The sequence below is a fragment of the Trachypithecus francoisi genome, unplaced genomic scaffold (genome assembly GCF_009764315.1).
Source record: "Trachypithecus francoisi isolate TF-2019V2 unplaced genomic scaffold, Tfra_2.0 Lachesis_group13, whole genome shotgun sequence".
NCBI lineage: Eukaryota > Metazoa > Chordata > Mammalia > Primates > Cercopithecidae > Trachypithecus > Trachypithecus francoisi.
This window is the reverse complement of record NW_022681458.1, coordinates 40625384-40644852: the sequence shown is the minus strand read 5'-3', so window position 1 is coordinate 40644852 and position 19469 is coordinate 40625384. Positions and strand designations below refer to the sequence as shown.

The 19469-nt window shown below is 44.1% G+C and overlaps 1 protein-coding gene across 2 annotated transcripts; it reads right to left on the bottom strand.

Annotated features, from left to right (window-relative positions):
- Positions 1-1962: 1962 nt before the first annotated feature.
- Positions 1963-13360, bottom strand: CLK1 (CDC like kinase 1). Of its 2 annotated transcripts, XM_033231995.1 has the most exons (13): positions 13224-13360; positions 10844-11004; positions 10382-10610; positions 9272-9362; positions 8823-8889; positions 6829-6945; positions 6574-6740; positions 5720-5814; positions 5507-5636; positions 3576-3658; positions 3166-3245; positions 2772-2862; positions 1963-2321 (listed from the first exon to the last, which is right to left on the bottom strand). In XM_033231995.1, the coding sequence occupies exons 2-13, from the start codon at positions 11002-11004 to the stop codon at positions 2178-2180; spliced, it is 1455 nt and encodes a 484-aa protein (XP_033087886.1). In that variant the 5' UTR covers positions 13224-13360; the 3' UTR covers positions 1963-2177. The 2 variants fall into 2 exon arrangements, with proteins under 2 accessions (XP_033087886.1, XP_033087887.1); XM_033231996.1 differs by lacking the exon at positions 9272-9362 and having other exon boundaries at positions 13224-13357.
- Positions 13361-19469: the final 6109 nt, after the last annotated feature.

The following is a 19469-nucleotide window of genomic DNA, read 5'->3' as shown; positions in this document are numbered from 1 at the left end:
TCCAGGTTGCTATGAATACCGTGTTTTGTTCTTTTTTATGGCTAGTATTCCCTGGTGTATACACTTTTTTTTGTGACACAGCCCTGAGGAGGTCCTGAGAACATGTGCCTGCTATACCACATTTTCTTTATCCATTCGTTGATAGGCCTTTAGGCTGGTTCCGTATTTTTGCAATTGCAAATCATGCTGCTACACACATCTTGTTCATATGACTTATTTTCCTCTGGGTGGATACCCAGTAGTCAGATTGCTGGATGAAATGATTGGAGATTTTGACATGAGTGATACAAGTTTTAACAGGCTCACTCTGGCTGCTATGTTAATAGACTGGGGATAGGTAGGGTGGGTGAACTGATTCCCTTGTTGGCCCAAATTCTCCACCTTTTTTGCCCTACAACCTTGCAGTACCATGATTCTGGATGCAGCTGTGCGACTTCTTCGACAAATGGGATGTTAGCAAATTTGCTCTGGACACCATTCCTGAGGAACAAGCCTCAAAGCCTGGAACTGCCTACCTTTTAAACCTAAGAAAATATGGGCCCTTAAGGTTTGGTTTAAGTCAATCCAATCTAACACATTTTAGTCAAACATGTAACTACTGTACTTTTGATTCTCATTGGTACAAATGACTATCCACACCACCACTTACAATGTCAATTTATATAACACAAAATTTAGGATTCAGGCCAGGTGCCATGACTGAGGCTTGTAATCCCGGCATTTGGGAGGATGAGGCGGGTGGATCACTTGAGGCCAGGAGTTCGAGACTGGCCTGGCAAACATGGTGAAACCTGGTCTCTAATAAAAAACACAAAAATCAGGCCCGGTGGCTCACACCTGTAATCCTGGCTACTCAGGAAGCTAAGGCTCAAGAATTGCTTGAACCCGAGAGGCAGATGTTGCAGTGAGCTGAGATTGCTCTAGCCTGAGCAAGAGAGTGAGACTCCGTCTCCTTAAAATCTCTGAGGCCTAACTGCGTTTTTTTTTTTTTTTTTTTTTGATAGACAGTCTCATTGTTACCCAGGCCGGAGTGCAGTGGTGCCATCTGAACTCACTGCACACTCTGCCTCTCGGGTTCAAGCTATTCTCGAGCTTCAGCATCACCAAGTAACTGGGATTACAAGTGCTTGCCACCACGCCTGGCTAATTTTTGTTTTTAGTAGAGATGGGGTTTCATCATGTTGGTCTCAAACTCCTGGCCTCAAATGATCTGCCTACCAAAGTGCTAGGATTATAGTCGTGAGCCACCACACCTGGCCAGCATTTAAAAATTTCTGAAAGAAAGAAAAGACAGAAAAGAAAGAAAGGAAGAAAGGAGGAAGGGAGGGAGGGAGGGAAAGGGAGGGAGGGAGGGGAAGGAAGGAAAGGAAGGAAGGAAAGCAAAGGAAACAAAGAAAAAGGAAAGAAAGGAAGAAAACCCCCCAAACCAAAAAAACTATGGAAAGATCCAAGCCTCAGGATCCCAAATGGATCAAACATAGATGCAACCAGACAAAAATTTGCTGTATTACACACACTCACTTGATAAATTCAGACTAGGCTGCAAAGCAATGAAGGCTCCACCACAGTGGGATTCTGTAAATGACTTCAGATCCTGTGCAACAATTAACAGCAAACCGCAATACTAAGTTTGAGTAGGAATAAAGACAGAACTCTTCTCGGCTGATCTCAAAAGACAAAGAGAAGAAACTCAAAGTTTTGACTATTTGAGCAATGTCTCAAAGGCTTACCTTCAGAGGTTTACAGCGCCTTGAAACGTATCTGCCGGCAGAACTGTGTCCCATAATCTGGTTTCATTACATTTAACTTATGAGGCAGTAAGTCTCAATCTTGACAATCCCTAAAATGGAAATGAAGCTAAATTTTCCCAGACCTGAGGAAATCTCCAAAAACAGCAATCTATATCCATTCTTTGAGGAAGAAAAATGGTACTTAGAACAAACTGTTCAGATACATATCAACTTCATAAGCACAAAAAATTTATTCTGAATAAATCACTTTACAATTACTGAAAAAGATGTTCATTACTTAGCTATGTACTTAACAAATCAAATTACCCAAACATAGCAATACAAAAACGTTAAGAATTTACAAAGCTGTACAAAATAACTTAAAATTTAAAAATTAGACTGATACAGTCTATAAGATCTCTTCAAGAGAGCTGTCCAATTACAGATCTATAGAGTTTTCTTCAGAAGGTCAAAGAAAGGATGCTTTAAGGCTTCTTTGAGAGTAATTCTTTTGGCTGGATCATACTCCAACATTTTCTGAATGAGGTCAAAGAGACACTCATGTTCAACATCCTGAGAAAGCATAAATTCCTGGAAGAAAAAAAAGAAATTCAACAGCCTTTTCCACTACCATTTACTATACTGTGTAACAGTATAGTAAACCACTATATATAACCACCATAAAAACGGAAAAGAGGCCAGGCATGGTCACCCATGCCTATAATCCCAGCACTCTGGGAGGCCAAGGCAGGCGGATCACTTGAGCGCAGGAGTTCAAGACCAGCCTGGCTAACATAGTAAAACCCTGTCTTTACTATTTGGAGGAAAAAAAAAAAAAAAAAGCATGGTGGCGTGCATCTGTAATCCCAGCTACTTGGGAGGCCGAGACTCGCCTGAGCCTGGGATGCAGAGGTTGCAATGAGCTGGGCCAAGATCGTGCCACTCTACTCCAGCCTGGGCAACGAAGCAAGGTTCTGTCTCAAAAGACAAACAGAAGAAACTCAAAGTTTCGACTATTTGAGCAATGTCTTAAAGGCTTACCTTCAGAGGTTTACAGCGCCTTGAAACATATCTGCCGGCAGAACTGTGTTCATCCCAGTCTAATCGATCATGGTGAAAATATTTACGTTTCCTAAAAGTAAGTCAATATCCATTCATGTTTATAAAACAGCTGGCGAAGGTTATCAATCACTATGCTTTCCCAGATCACTTTTCTAGAGACTTAAATGGCAGCCATGGGATAGAAACGTTACCTGCTTTGCACCAAGGTAATCTACTATGTAACCGATAAAAATATTAGTCTGACTTCATTATTTATAAAGTTCTTAATCAGCTCCTGAGACTTGGTAGAGTGAAAATTTTTTTAAAAAATTAAGTTCTAATCAGAAGATGTGATCAAATGATACTAAGGATGTCACTAACTCTTAAAACGTACCTGGTTTTCTGTATCATATGTTTTGGTAGAGGTCCGAGAATCCTTTCCATCATTGCTAAGTGCTCCTTACTATCGTGTGTCTAGAAATAAAATAAAACAAAACTGAGGAAAATGACCACCAAAACAGACACAGTTAAAAGCTGACAGCAAAAAACATTAATGCTTGCAGAACAAAATTGCCAATGATTTCCTACATGGACACGGATAATTGCTTATATACTTAAAGGTGTTTTAAATAAAACAATCATGAAAGAAATATGAATTAGTTTCATTTTAATTTATGCTTATCTACAATTAATAGTCTACAATGGGGGAAGAAGCTATCTAAATGTGTATGTATACTTTATTTATTCATATAAACAGGCACTTTTCTTGTGCAAAGCAAGGTTGAACACATCATTGTCACTTACTGGAAATACGGTAAACCCCAGATAGTATTCAATAAGAATGCATCCTATACTCCAGACATCACATGGTTGGGACCACCCTAGAGCTGCAAAGCAAAGCAAAACGTAAGGGAAAAAAATCCTCAATATTTGTTAAAAAAATTAAAATGTTAGCAGTAATACTTTTTTTTTTCTTTTAGATAGTCTCCTCTGTCGCCCAGGCTGGAGAGCAGTGGTGCGATCTCGGCTTAATGCAAGCTCCGCCTCCCGGGTTCATGCCATTCTCCTGCCTCAGCCTCCCAAGTAGCTGGGACTACAGGCGCCGGCCACCACGCCCAGCTAATTTTTTGTGTTTTTAGTAGAGACAGGGTTTCACCATGGTCTCAATCTCCTGACCCCATGATCCGCCCGCCTCGGCCTCCCAAAGTGCTGGGATTACAGGCGTGAGCCATGGTGCCCGGTCAACAGTAATACTTTTTTAAAAAAGCATATGTAATGTAGGCTGGGTACAGTGGCTCACACCTGTAATCCCAGTGCTTTGGGAGGCCAAGATGGGAGAACTGCTTGAGCACAGGAGTTCAAGACCAGCCTAGGCAACCTAGTGAGATCTCATCTCTATTTATATATACATATATAATGAATTGGCTGGGCACGGTGGCTCACGCCTGTAATCCCAGCCCTTTGGGAGGCCGAGGCGGGTGGAGCATGAAGTCAGGAGATCGAGATCATCCTGGCTAACACGGTGAAACCCCGCATCTACTAAAAACACAAAAACAAAATTAGCCGGGCATGGTGGCAGGTACCTGTAGTCCCAGCTACTCAGGAGGCTGAGGTGGGAGGATGGCATGAACCCGGGAGGCAGAGCTTGCAGTGAGCTGAGATCGCACCACCACATTCCAGCCTGGGTGACAGAGCGAGACTCCGTCTCAAAAAAAAAAAAAAAAAAAAAAAAAAAAATTATATATATATACACACACATATATATGCAATGTGATGTTTGAGCTGGATGATACTAAAGCAATAACTTAATCCAAGGTTAAATACAATATATATGGCCGGGCACAGTGGCTCATGCCTGTAATCCCAGCACTTTGCAAGGCCAAGGCCGGCAGACTGCTCCAGGTCAGCAGTTTGAGACCAGCCTGACCAACATGGTGAAACCCCATTTCTACCAAAAATAAGAAAATTAGGTGGGCGTGGTGGTGGGTGCCTATAATCCCAGCAACTCAGGAGGGTGAGGCAGGAGAACTGCTTGAACCCAGGAGGCAGAAGTTGCAGTGAGCCAAGATCACAGCACTGCACTCCAGCCTGGGCAACAGAGCAAGTCTCCACCTAAAAAACAAATAAATGATAAAAATAAATAAATAAAATATATAGTGTTATATACAGTCTGGAATACAATAGGCATTAAACAATTTTCTGAGACGGAGTCTCGCTGTTGCCCAGGCGGGAGTGCAGTGGCGCAATCTTGGCTCACTGCAACCTCCGCCTCCTGGGTGTTCAAGCAATTCTTCTGCCTCGGCCTTCTGGGTAGCTGTTAACTACTGATGCGTACACCACCACACCCAGCAAATTTTTTTGTAGAGTTGGGGTTTCATCGTGTTAGCCAGGATGGTCTTGATCTCCTGACCTCGTGATGTGCCCGCCTCGGCCTCCCAAAATGCTGGGAATTACAGATGTGCGCCACTGCGCCCCACTCGGCAATAAACTATTACATTAAAAAACCCTACCACATAACTACAAATGTGAAAACAATTCCAGAAAGGTTAAGCCACTTGCTCAAATTCCCAGAACTAACTATCTGGTACAATTTAGAGCTTAAAATCCTTAATGCACTTCATGATACCCCTTAAAGAGAAAATGATAAAGCCCCACAAGTAAGACCTAAAACTGCAAAAAAATTTTAAGTCTCAATAAGGAAATACAAAGGTTCTCAAAGGACAGTTAATACTCACCTAAAATAACTTCAGGTGCTCTATAATGTCTTGTAGATACCAATGTACTGTGATGTTCATCATCATATGTTGCACTTCCAAAGTCTACAACTTTAATATCTGGATTTATTAAGGTGCGTTCATCACGTTTCTGAAAATCATATATTATGGTTAAGAAGGCATAAGCTATTAAGGTATAAGACATTCACTTTATGAATACTTTGGAAGACTTACTATTTTGGGATTATATGCCTCTGTGTAGTCAGACTGCACAAATAAGATGTTTTCAGGCTTTAAGTCTGTGTGAGTCAATTTATTACTGTGCAAAACTGAGAATAAAGAGAAAGTTGCCATAATCAGAAAACATCAAACCACAAAACCCCACAACAGACCAGGTGCAGTGGCTCACACCTATAATGCCAGCACTTTGGAGGCCAAGGCAGGTGGATCACTTGAGGTCAGGAGTTCGAGACCACCCAGACCATTACAGTGAAACCCTGTCTCTACTAAAATTACAAAAATTAGCCGAGCATGGTGGCGTGTGCCTGTAGTCCCAGTTACTCGGAAGGCTGTGGCAGGAGAATCACTTGAACCGGGGAGGCAGAGTTTCCAGGGAGTGAAGACTGCACCACTGCACTTCAGCCTGGGCAGCAAAGCAAGACTCCGTCTCAAAACAAAAAACCCCCCAAAAAAACCTCTGATTCCTTTCCCATATGCCCAAAGAAGAATGGTCAACAACATTCCAGTCTGCTAGAAAATCACCAGTAACTAAAACTCATTACCTCTTATGAAGCTTTCTTTTATGATATACCATGCTTTAATTTTTAGCCAGCATTTGAAGTTACTGTTTTTATGCACCAGAAAAGTATACAGTCTGCAACACAGTATATTGTTATATGATGGATATCCTACTTATTGAATCAAATGTACACTGCTGATCAACAGCCTGTGATCAAATCTCTTCATACCTACTCTTCCTCCCTCATTTTTAATCAAATAAAAATTGTTTATACTTAGGATGTACATTTTGATATATTTTGTGGAATGGATAAAACTAGCAAATTAACGAAAATATAACAAGAACTTACAATTCACAGACTTGCATATCTGATATGCCATCTTTCTGATATGATCCAGTCGAAATGGTAGAAAACCATTTTCTTTAATGAAGTCATAAGTACTAAGTCCCAGTAGTTCAAAAACAATGCAAATATGACCATGATGCTCAAACCATTCCAACATCTGGACACAGCGGCTATAAACACAAGAAAAATAGCTAAGTATAGTTGCTCCTAATTTAAATATACCTGACACCACTTCCCAAGTTCTAATCTGATACTTACAAAGTACTGTTGGGGTCTGTGGTATTCAAGTGTTCCAGAACTTGTATTTCTGAGCGAGCAGCTTCACAGTATCTATCCACATTTTTAACTATTTTTACTGCTACATGTCTACCTCCCCTGTTGGAAAGATGGATGCAAATTTCAGGATAACAGACATGATGCTCAATTCCAGTTATCACTGACTTCAAACTGTACTACTACTACTCTGACCCACTGTATTTTTTTTTTTTTTTTTTTTTTTTTTTTTGTTTGAGACGGAGTCTTGCTCTGTCGCCCGGGCTGGAGTGCAGTGGCCGGATCTCAGCTCACTGCAAGCTCCACTTCCCGGGTTTACGCCATTCTCCTGCCTCAGCCTCCGAATAGCTGGGACTACAGGCGCCCGCCACCTTGCCCGGCTAGTTTTTTGTATTTTTTAGTAGAGACGGGGTTTCACCATGTTAGCCAGGATGGTCTCGATCTCCTGACCTCGTGATCCGCCCGTCTCAGCCTCCCAAAGTGCTGGGATTACAGGCTTGAGCCACCGTGCCCGGCTTATTTTTAATTTATGGTTTAGTGTCAGTTCTGATTATACTACATGCTGAATGACACAAATTTCTTTCCTCAAACCACCACTCACATGAGTTATTTTTTGGTATTTCAGCTAAACAACTTCTTCCTAGGTATCTGTCACTGTCAAACATTATCTCAAATGTTCTTTTAGTCCAGGTTGCCAGAAGAGTTAGGATACAGTGGGGACACAGTAAAGAGCTCTAGGGCCAGGTGCAGTGGCTCACGCCTATAATCCCAGCACCTTGGGAGGCCGAAGGTAGCGAATCAGTTGAGGTCACAAGTTTGAGATCAGCCTGCCCAACATGGTGGAACCCTGTCCCTACCAAAAATACGAAAATCAGCCAGGCATGGTGGTGTGTGCCTGTAATCCCAGCTTCTTGGGAGGCTGAGGCAGGAGAATCACTTGAACCCGGAAGCTGGAGGTTGCAGTGAGCCAAGATCACACCACTGCACCCCAACCTGGGCGACAGACCAACACTCCATCTCAGGGAAAGGAAAAAAAAAACCAAAAACAAAAAAAGAACTCTAGCTCTCATGTCCTTACCAATCAATAGTAGGAAGCCTCCTCAAAACTGCTTTGCCATTCAGGAAGAGGAATAACAATAACAAACAGGGAACTTAAAAAAAAAAAAAGGGGGGGGGGGGGGCAACGGAAAAAATGCTATACCATCTTAAGAAATTTCATGGCTGGAGCCGGGCGCTCATGCCTGTAATCCCAGCACTTTGGGAGGCTGAGGTGGGCAGATCACCTGAGGTCAGGAGATCGAGACCAGCCTGGCCAACATAGTCAAACTCTGTCTCTACTAAAACAAAAAATAGCTAGGCAGGGTGGCATGTGCCTGTAGTTCCACCTATTCAGGAGGCTGAGGCAGGGGAATCACCTGAACCCGGGAGGCAGAGGGTGCAGTGAGCTGAGATTGTGCCACTGCACTCCATCCACCCTGGGTGACAGAGCAAGACTCTGTCTTGAGAAAAAAAAAAAAAATTCAATCAGTAGTTTGATAAACATACATAATTAAACTTGGGACACTAAGTTATCTCTGGCTGTTATCAGAATGAATTACGGCAGTTTCTAAATACATAGATTCCTACGTAACTACCCTGAAAAGGTCTGGGGTAGGCAAACCTCTCAAAAAACCAAGGCCGAGAACCACTAATATGGCAGGGGAAAAAAGTGTGGCCTAACAACAGTGTCTAGTAGGACAACAAAAGAATACTTTCAAAACAATATAAAGTGTGTTCTCAGCCTAAAATTAGAAGCTATACATACTATTAGTAGCTGTTTAAAACTTATGAAGGGATAAGTACCTGTAACTGGAAGTTTCTCACATCCAAGTAAAAAAGGGTATAAAGATATGTATCTAACTCAGACCATTTTCTAAAGCTAAATCAAATTACCCATATTGCCAACTTCCCTAAATGTAATTCCAACATGGGAAACTTACGCTTTATGATCGATGCACTCCACAACTTTTCCAAAAGCTCCTTCACCTAAAGTATCAACAATTTCATCTAAAAGAGAGAAATAACTCAGTCATATCAAGAAGTGGAAACAATGTACGTATCACAATAAATGCTATCAATGTAGATTATTCTAGTTGATGCTACAAATTTCCTTATCACTAGATATTTATTTTATTGGTCAACACCAGCAAAAAACATAATTATTAGGTCTAATTTCATTAATTTGATTACTGTTCTGGAAGTTCTGTATAACAAACATTACATTTCTAAAGAAAGCAAAAATACAATCCCCCCCACCAAAAGAAATGGAAAAATAAAACAAAAAAAAAAAAAAGAGAAAGAAAAAAAGATTTCCAAATCCCTGAAAGCTTAATCTATATATAGATTATGTTATCTGAAAAGTTAATAAGTGTTGAAAAATATTCTATACATCTTGCACTTAGTACGTCTCCACTCTGACAGATCAGGTGACCCTCCTCATCATCCTCTACACTCCTGGTTCTTTTCCTTCGGTGACTCTTCTGGAAACGTCAAGTGGGCGGCACCAAGATCATCCAGCCAATCAATATACCCGAGTGAATTCAGGGCAGAATACGAAATTCATTCAGCGGGGAGATATTCAGGCATTCAGATACACGCCAGGCCACAAACGGTTGGCAGGAGCAATTTCAAATTCAGTCCCCAGAAATTCACAGGGCACATAGTTTATGTTAACAGGAGAAAAACATGGCAAGGAACAGATTTTCAGATAAGATACTCAAAGTGGCAAGGCAACAAAACATAATACAATTGATTTTCTTAAAAAAAAAAAATGCTTAGTTGTAGCATTCACTGAAACATAATTTTTTAGTTTCTAGTGTTCTAATTTAATGTTGCAAAATTGTCGGATGTAATATTTACTTGTCAAAGTAGACGGTGGCCAAATTAAGATTTCCTAGCTAATCTAAGAAAACAAATATTATAACAGTAAATAAAATTAAAGTGCTAATTTCGGGGAAAAAAAGATTTGGCATGTAAGAGTAACACTACAGCATTTTTAATGTCATCTGATCTCCAAATTAATATATAACCCGTAACAGTTCAAATCTGCTTTGGTTTGCTTAGTGAAAGAAGGGTTAGAAAACATGCCTTGTTAGAACAAAGAAGCATACCTAACCCTAAATTATACAAAAATAAAATGCCTGTTCTACTTTTGTGATAAGTTTCAATATATCAAAACTAATCAGATTTCCTGAAGTACCATAAAAAACCTTTTAGAATATTTTGTAATCATTTTCAACTAATCTAAATTAAATCAATTAATTCCCACCATTTCACTGGAATGTCAATTAGGAGCCAACCAATAATTAAATTATAGAGCTAAATGTGTACTTTATTTCCAGAATTTCCTATCCAATGAACAAACACAGAAAAAATCCTGCAAGTTAAAACTGAGATGATTTCATCTTAAAACTTTCTCAAATAATCAAACGCAAAAATTCAAGTTTCCCTCTTCCACGTGGGATGTAAAATTTCCAAAATGTTTTAAAAACGTTCATACCCCATGTGAACGGCGATGTGAAGTACTGTGGTGAATCCTGTGTTTGCTTTTATAACTACTTCTTCCACTTCTACCAGAAGACTTGCTACTATGGTTCTGATATCGGCTTTCATGGTCTCTATGGCGATGTCCAGGTTCACATCCTTGATTGTAGTCATTTCTGTACTCATCAATGTAGCGTCGACTATGATAATCTTTCTCATTTATAGACCTGCTTTCCAAATAATGGCTAAAGAAATAAAAATTATTTTCAATGTTTTATGCTAAGACCAAATATCCTCACATTCTCAACACAGCAGAGCACTTAGACTCCCCCACAACCACCTTAATTTTACAAACATTACAAACCATCTCTCATTAGAAACACAAAAGAATGGTAGTAATCAAGTACTTATTTTAAGTGAGACTAGTTTTGTCTAATAATGTATTTTTATATTCAGATATTTTAAGTATCCTCCTTACCTATCACACATTTTAGAGTGATTGTATTTGCAGCGCTTGTTCTCCCGGGCACTGCTATGTGATCTCTTCCTTCTTTTGTGACTGCTGCTGCTCCTCCATTTTCCATAATCCCAATCCTTGTCATCCCAATCAGGACAGTAAGTTCTCTTTGAGTGTCTCATCTACATAAAAGGCAAGTTTTTCCTAGTTAAATTGCATCCCACACTGAGCTGTTTAAAATTCGTATTTACAAAGGTCCCCTCGGGACCTCATTTTTTTAAAATCCAGAGTTAATAATCATTGTCACCCAATCTGAAATCACTGATAAATCCAAAGATTATGTTGTCCCATATACTGCAATTTGATCTGCAGTTTGAACTTTATTCACAGGCACTCTGCATTAGCCATATCATGCCCAGATTTATTGGAAGAATGTAAAAAAAGTGAAAAAAGCTGAGGGAGGAATCACAATTTACTAATTTTGGTAAATTTTACCCCTGCCCTACTAGTAGCACAAATGTACTATAGAAGTCCACATGTCATTCTCCCCTTTTAAACGTGTACCAGGAACTAGTCTCCAACTCAAATGCAATCATAAATGTTCCTCACCAACACCGCATTGCTGATTACTGCAAACATAATCAGAATTATATCTGAGTTGCTGACAGAATCATCACACAGAATCATCATTATAGAGTATTTCTGCATACAAATAAATGAAACGTACCAAGGACTTCAATTACACACGAAGGCAACGATGGCATCAGAATATAAAAACAGCAAAACACCATCTTTCCAGTACCACTCCCAATCACATACGACATAATTTATCCTAAACGCAATGTTAACACAATTTGGGAATGGTAGGAACCACTTTCTTTTCAAAAATCCTTCGAACAAAATCGAGAATCTCTAACCTAACAACTTGAAAAAGACATTATATAGAAATTCATCAACTGCCATTCTTTGTTCCAGGTGGGACCCCTCTGCGTCTTTGGCTACAATTTTTTTTTTTTTTAAGCTTGTCAAATTTAGCTGTAGGGGTTGTACACTAATTTTCGTGACACTAATAACTATTAAGTTCTAATAACCCACGACCATTGGACCCGGCCGAGTACAATTTTTAAAGCCCTCCAACCGGGTCGGGGGCCGTGGCTTAATGCCTGTACCCCCAGCACTTTAGGAGGCCGAAGCAGGATGGTTGCTTGAGCCCAGGAATTCGAGACCAGCCAGAGGAACACAGCGAGACCCTGACTCTACAAAAAATAAAACATTAACCGGGTGTGGTAGCGCGCGCCTGTAGCCCCAACTACTCAGGAGTCGTGGGAAGATCACCTGAGCCCGGATGTCGAGGCTGCAGTGAGCCCTCCCTGCGCCACTTGCACTCCGGTCTGGGCGACAGGGACGAGACCTTCTCTCAAAAAAAAAAAAAAAAAAAAAAGGAGGCGGTGCCCTGTAATCCCAGCACTTTGGGAGACCGAGGCGGATGGATCACCTGAGGTCAAGAGTTTGAGGCCAGCCTACTACGGTGACACTCCGTCTCTACTAAAAATACAAACAGTAGCCGGACGTGGTGTCGTGCGCCTGCAATCCCAGATACTCAAGAGACTGAGGCAGCAGGAGAATCGCTTGAACCCGCGAGGCGGAGGCTGCAGTGACCCGAGATCGCGCCACTACACTCTAGCCTGCGCGACAGAGCGAGACTCCAAGAAACAAAAGCTCCAACTGCTAACCCAAGGAGTGGATTGAAACGCCATCGCATAAAATGCTCGGTCACCTGACTTCTGTCGCAACGCTCCTTCAAATACACCCCGGCATTTCTCTTTCCTTGGGTTCCTAAGTCTCATTTTTGTTAACACCGCTGAGGACAAAGCCACTCGCGACGTTTACGCCGACCCTTTAACCACTAGACATTAACTGTAACCCCTACGGGTTGTTCCAGGCATTTCCCCACAGCTGCGTGCTTCCAGCACATTCCGGAACCCCAGCAAACCCCACCCCCAACAGGGAGCCTCGCCTTTCCGGCCACAGTGCCAAGGCCGGCCTCCGCCCAGCCGCCATCTTACAGCTCGGCCGAGGCGGCCCACAACATGGCGCCGGCCCGACCCCCCTCCCACGTCAGGCGGCGCCGCTCCCTCAGCGTAGGGCGAACGCTCCAAGAGGGCGGCCGGCCTAGCAAACACCGTTTAACTACTCCCGCAGGCCGGATCCGGCGGCGACGGGCTCGGCCCCGCAGGAAAGAAGGGCGCGCCGCCATTATGCAGCCTGGGAGTGAAGGGAGCAGGCAGTCGTCGCGCCGGGGACGGCGGGCGGCAAACAAGCGGGAAGAGGTGGCATCACCAGGCGCCCGCGAGGCTCACAGGAACGGCCCTGTCCTAGTCCGCTCCCTCCTGCGTCTTACCGTCCTGGACAAAGACTCCAAGTCAAAGGAGACAAAGCTTGTAACGCAATCACGGGAATCACCCAGCTGACTGCGACGAGCACCAACAACAAAATGGAGCTGACAGCTGCTGCGTCGTCACTCGCCTCGAAAACACTGATGACGCAACGAGCGCGTCTCCGCCGCGGGGCGGGGCATGCACGGGGCTAGCAGGCGGAAGGGGAGGGCGTCTCGGACGTGGCGGACGCGTGGCCACCGTGGGCGCAGGCGCCGGGGCCGGAGCCAGAGGTGGGGGATGAAAGGAAGCTGTCGATGCTTGCCATGTTGTCTCTAGTCTCCTGATACCAAGAAAACACTGCAAGTATTAGGGGAGAGTGTCGTCTCCACTCACTGAAAATTGTTTTTGAACCCTAGAACAAGGAACAACTTGTGAACAAGGAAAAGTGAGGGACTCAGGATACACAATAGCATGTACCCTGATTGCGACCACTAAAACAATTACTTTAAAAATAATACTTCACGGCGCGGTGGGTCTCGCGTGTAACCCTAGCACTTTGGGAGGCCGAGGAGAGCGGATCGCTTGAGCCCAGGATTTCGAGACCAGCCTGGGCAGCATAGGGAGACCCCGTCTCTAAAAAATAAGTAAATAAATGTTATACCACTAGCGTCAGATGGCTTCAGATTACTAATGGGATCAGTGAACGTGTCAGCTCAGTGTGAGCCAACAGAAATCAATGTTCTGCACCTTGATCCTCATGGTGCCTGCATTAGGCCCACGGTGGGTAGCCAGCATACCTCCCTATGATGCTTTTATGGCTGTAACTGAGTACACATTCTAAGAATAAAGCTCCTTGGTAAGTTTTGAAGGGAAGGCCAGCGTTAAAGAAACAGAGTGGCGGCTCTACAGCAAATGCAGGCTTTATGTCCAGCCTCAGATCTACAGAAGTGGGGAACCAGCCTAATGCCGGTCCCCACCAGTGGGATACTTTTAGGTATGGGCGGGAAGGGCCTGGGCCATATGGCTTGCTGGCTTGCTGCCCTGCAGGATGTTAGGATGTTCCCATAATGAGGCGGTTCTGGCCCTTGTTCCCGCGGAATGTGGTGGTGGTGTTTTTTTTGTTTTTGTTTTTTGTTTTGAGACGGAGCCTTGCTCTGTCGCCCAGGCTGGAGTGCAGTGGTGTGATCTCCGCTCACTGCAACCTCCGCCTCCTAAGTTCAAGCGATTCTCCTGTCTCGGCTTCCCCGGTAGCTGGGACTGCAGGCGTGTGCCACCACGACCCGCTAATTTTTGTATTTTTAGTAGAGACCGAGTTTCGCCACGTTGGCCAGGCTGGTCTGGAATTCCTGACCTCAGGTGATCCACCCGCCTCGGCCTCCCAAAGTGCTGGGATTACAGGGGTGAGCCACCATGCCCCTGCTGGAATGCGGTGTTCTTCGCACTTTCTCCCAGCAGAATATGACAGGGGTGTTTCTTTAGTGGTGCCTTTGTCCGTTTTGTGCTCAGGAGGTTGGGCAGGATGTTTCTTACAGCCCGAACCCCCGTGGAATGTTTCACTTTGACCAAGGTCTGCAAAATAGCCTGTGGGGGAGACGGGGCAGGGCCGGGGGAACGGGGGGGGGGGGGGGGGGGGGGGGGGGGAGGGCGGAGGGGCAGGGATTTACAAAATGGTGCCTTGGACTAACACTCTTAAAACCAAAAAATAACCATATTTGCACCACTAATTAAAAGTGGCAGAGTTTAGAATAAAACCTGGAGGAGGCTGAGTGCGGTGGCTCACACCTGAAATCCCAGCACTATGGGAGACCAAGGTGGGTGGATCACGAGGTCAGGAGTTCAAGACCAGCCTGGCCAAGATGGTGAAACCCCCCCCCCCAACGTCTCTATTAGAAATACAAAAAATTAGCCGGGCGTGGTGGCAAGCTCCTGTAATCCCAGCTATTCGGGAGGGTGGGGCAGGAGAATTGCTTTAACTTGGGAGGTGGAGGTTGCAGTGAGCCGAGATCCACCACTGCACTACAGCCTGGGCAACAGAGCAAGACTCCGTCTCAGAAAAAAAAGTGGCAAAACAAGGTCTGGCCAAAGGCCTTAATACTAATTCTAGAAACCTAAATGATTAAAATTTTAAAAGTGAAACAAAATGTAAAGTCATTAGTATACCAGGCGCTGTTGCAGTGAGCCAAGATCGCAACACTGCACACGAGCCTGGGCAATAGGGTGAGACTCTGTCTCAAAAAAAAAAAAAGAATTGCTTGAACCCTGGAGGCGGAAGTTGCAGTGAGCCGAGACTGCACCACTGTATTCCAGCCCAGGCGACAGAGTGAGACTCTGTCTCACAAAAAAAAAAAAAAGTCACTAGTATAACTGGCACTGTTACAGTAGGTAGCTAGTCAAGTATGAACAAAGCAGGAGATGGCTCCCCCAAAACACACTATGAGTGTCGGGCAACCATCAGGTGAGATGGTCATGCGGTTATTACTTGTCTTGCTAAAGTAGTAATTGGTCACAGCTGGCACCAGGGAACGGCAGGCTTCTAATAGAGAACACCTGAAACTGATGAGCAGCAACTTCCCGATAAGATCTCAGGAGTTGGGCCAGTGGGGAGAAGTAATGCAAGATCCTGGAAGGATGCCAATGTATAAAACTCCAAGTCATAAGCTCAAGCCACACACTTGTCTTCCAAGTCGCCCGCCTGGTCCTCTTCCAAGCATACTTTCCTTCCTTTCATTCCTCCTCTAAAGCTTTTTAATAAACTTTCACTCTTGCTCTAAAACGTGCCTCACTCTCTCCTGCCCCTCAGTCGAATTCTGTCTTCTGAGGAGGCAAGAATTGAGGTTGCTGCAGACCTGTACGGATACAGATTCGCTCCTAGTAAAAGCACCTCAGTTTAGTGGAAGATATAAATGGTGACAAGAGGATAGCTGTAAGCTAACTTCAAACTAGTCAAGAAAGAATCAAAATATTAATTAGACCAGCCATTGGAAGAAATGAGACAAACCAAGAACTGATGCCAAGAGAAACATTTTGAGATGGAGTTTTGCTCTTGTCGTCCAGGCTGGAGTCCAATGGCATGACCTCAGCTCGATCTCAGCTCACCGCAACCTCTGCCTCCCGGGTTCAAGCAGTTCTCCTGCCTCAGCCTCCCGAGTAGCTGTGATTACAGGCTTGTGCCACCACGCCCGGCTAATTTTGTATTTTTAATAGAGACAGGTTTTCTCCATGTTGGTCAGGCTGTCTCGAACTCCCAACCTCAGGTGATCTGCCTGCCTTGGCCTCCCAAAGGGCTGGAATTACAGGCGTGAGCCGCTGCGCTCGGCTGGTATGTTTTAGGAACACCCAAATCCAACCACTGTCATCTAGGCAGTGAGCAGAATATGGTCTTGATGAAATCAATGGTAGAACCCAATGAATGGCTTGATGAGGTGAGAGCCCTATGGTGGACATGAATCTTAGGAGAGCAGCCTCCACTTACTACATGCCAGAAGCTTTACACACATTTAACCCTCACAATTGTCTTATGAGGTATTATTTATGGATGAGAATACTAAAGCTTGGAGATGTTAACTTGCCTAAAGTTACACGGTAAGGGGCACAGCTGTGATTCAAACACAGACCAGCACTCCACAAACTGGTGCCTTTAACTAGTTCACTGCATTTTTCAAATGGATCTTCTGTAAAGCTCCACTCTTCAATATTTTCAAAGATATGCCTTATGTTCTTGCTTGTAATACAACCAAGTATCCTAGCCTTGAAATGCATTTTAAAGTTTTTTTTTTCCTCGTTTTTTTTTGAGATGAAGTCTCACTCTGTTTCCATGCTGGAGTGCAGTGGTACAATCTTGGCTCACTGTGACCTCCGCCTTCCGGGTTCAAGCAATTCTTCTGCCTCAGCCTCCCAAGTAGCTGGGACTACAGGTGTGTGCCACCACGCCCAGCTAATTTTTGTATTTTTAATAGAGACGGGGTTCCACCATGTTGGCCAGGATGGTCTCGATCTCTTGACCTCATGATCTGCCTGCCTCAGCCTCCCAAAGTGCTGGGATTACAGGCGTGAGCCACCATGCCTGGCCCTTTCTTTCTTAATTTCAGAATGTAGTCTTGTTAAAACCATTTCCCTCCCTTTCCCACCTCACACTCCCTTATACTATGCACATTTATCTAACTGCATGCTTGTTAAACTTACACTATACACTCTTATGTATAGGGTCTTGACTCTGTTACCCAGGCTGGAGTCTGGCCACTCCATGGATCACTGCAGTCTCTATTTCCCTAGCTCAAGCAATCCTCCCACCTCAGCCTTCTCAGTAGCTGGGGCTACAACACACTGTGCCACCACATCTGGCTATATATATATATACACACACATATATATATATTTTTTTTTTCAATTTTTAGTAGATTCAAGGTCTCACTGTGTTGCCCAGGCCGGTCTCAAACTCCTGGGCTCAGGTGATCCTCCCACCTTGGCCTCCCAAAGTGCTGCGATTATAGGTGTGAGCCACTGTGCCTGGCCCATCAAGGGCTAATCGTGACATATACTAGGCTTGGAGACTCAGCTGCAAAATTCCAGAGATTACCTTAAGGTGGTTAGTCAACAACCCAGCCATTGTCGAGATGATGCCAGCCCCCACTCCAGGTGGACCACAACTCAAGATAGCCACCAGAGCAAGCCACAGAGACCTGAAACCCTGTACCACTCCCGCATGCCTCCCATTCTAAGTTCCTCTTTTCAGCCCCTCTCCCCAGCCTAAAGTTCAAAATGATTTATTTAAGGTACCAGCTTTGGCCATTTCCCCATTAATAGCTCTGGAATAAAGTCACTTTCCTTTTTACTTCATCTCCTCCTTGTTATTGACTTTGCAAGTGGTGTGCAGCCAAGCCTCCATTCAGTTACAATAAATGGGAACTAAATCTTGGATCCACATGGACAAAAAGATGGGAACAGTGACACTGGGGACTCCAAAAAGGAGGAGGAAGGGGCAGGGGCAAAGGCTGAAAAGCTTCCTTTTGGGTACTATGTTCACTGTCTGGGTGACAGGATCAGTAGAAGCCCAAACCTCAGCACCATGCATTATACACTTGTAACAAACCTGCATATGTACCTCCTGAATCTAAAATTAAAAAAAAAAGATATGCCTTAAAACGTCCATGAGCAGGCCGGGCATGGTGGCTCACACCTGTAATCCCAACACTTTGGGAGGCCGAGGTGGATGGATCACCTGAGGTCAGGAGTTCGCAACCAGCCTGGCCAACATGGTGAAACCCCATCTCTACTAAAAATACAAAAAAACAATAGCTGGGCATGGTGGCGGGTGCCTGTAATCCCAGTTATTCGGGAGGCTGACACAGGAGAATCACTTGAGCCCAGGAGGCGGAGGTTGTAGCGAGCCAAGATTGTGCCATTGCACTCCAGCCTGAGTGACAAGAGTGAGACTATGTCTCAAAAAAAAAGAAAAAAAAAAGTCTATAAGCAAATCAGTTGGGAAATGTTGTTTACTGTATTCCAAGACATCTTTTTTTTTTTTTTTTGAGATGCAGTCTCGCACTGTCGCCCAGGCTAGAGTGCAATGGCTCGATCTCAGCTCACTGCAACCTCTGCCTCCCAGGTTCAAGCGATTCTCCTGCCTCAGCCTCCCAAGTAGCTGGGATTGCAGGCGCCCACCACCACACCCCGTTAATTTTTTGTATTTTCAGTAGAGACAAGGTTTCACTGTGTTAGCCAGGATGGTCTTGATCTCCCGACCTTGTGATCCACCCATCTTGGCCTCCCAAAGTGTTGGGATTACAGGTGTCAGCCACCGCACTCGGCCTCCAGGACTTCTTAGAGCCTTTACTGTAAACCCAAAGATCACACCTGTAATCCCAGCACTTTGGGAGGCCAAGGTGGGCAGATCACAAGGTCAAGAGATCAAGACCGTCCTGGCCAAAATGGTCTCTGTAAACCCTGTCTCTACTGAAAAAAAAATACAAAAAGTAGGTGGGTGTGGTGGCGCGCACCTGTAGTCCCAGCTACTTGGGAGGCTGAGGCAGGAGAATCGCTTGAACCTGGGAGGCAGGTGTTGCAGTGAGCGAGACTGCGCCACTGCACTCCCGCTGGGTAAAAGAGCAGACTCCGTCTCAAAAAGGAAAAAAAAAAAATCAGAGAAAATAGCAAACGAATTGGCTGGCCTTTCCAGACTAACTTTTTGTACTGTCCCTCCTCTTTCTAACTGTATCAAGTGAATAATTAATGGTAGAGCTCTTACCATTGGTATCAGTTTCAGGAATACC

Bases quoted from the DNA above. Each gene is read 5' to 3' on its own strand.
- CLK1 (XM_033231995.1), bottom strand. From the start codon at position 11,004: ATGAGACACTCAAAGAGAACTTACTGTCCTGATTGGGATGACAAGGAT. The intron at 6,741-6,828 runs GTAAGTATCAGA...TTGTGTTTATAG, and splicing joins ACAGACCCCAACAGTACTTT to CCGCTGTGTCCAGATGTTGG. The intron at 3,246-3,575 runs GTAAGTGACAAT...TTTTATTTCTAG, and splicing joins TGGGGTTTACCGTATTTCCA to ACACACGATAGTAAGGAGCA.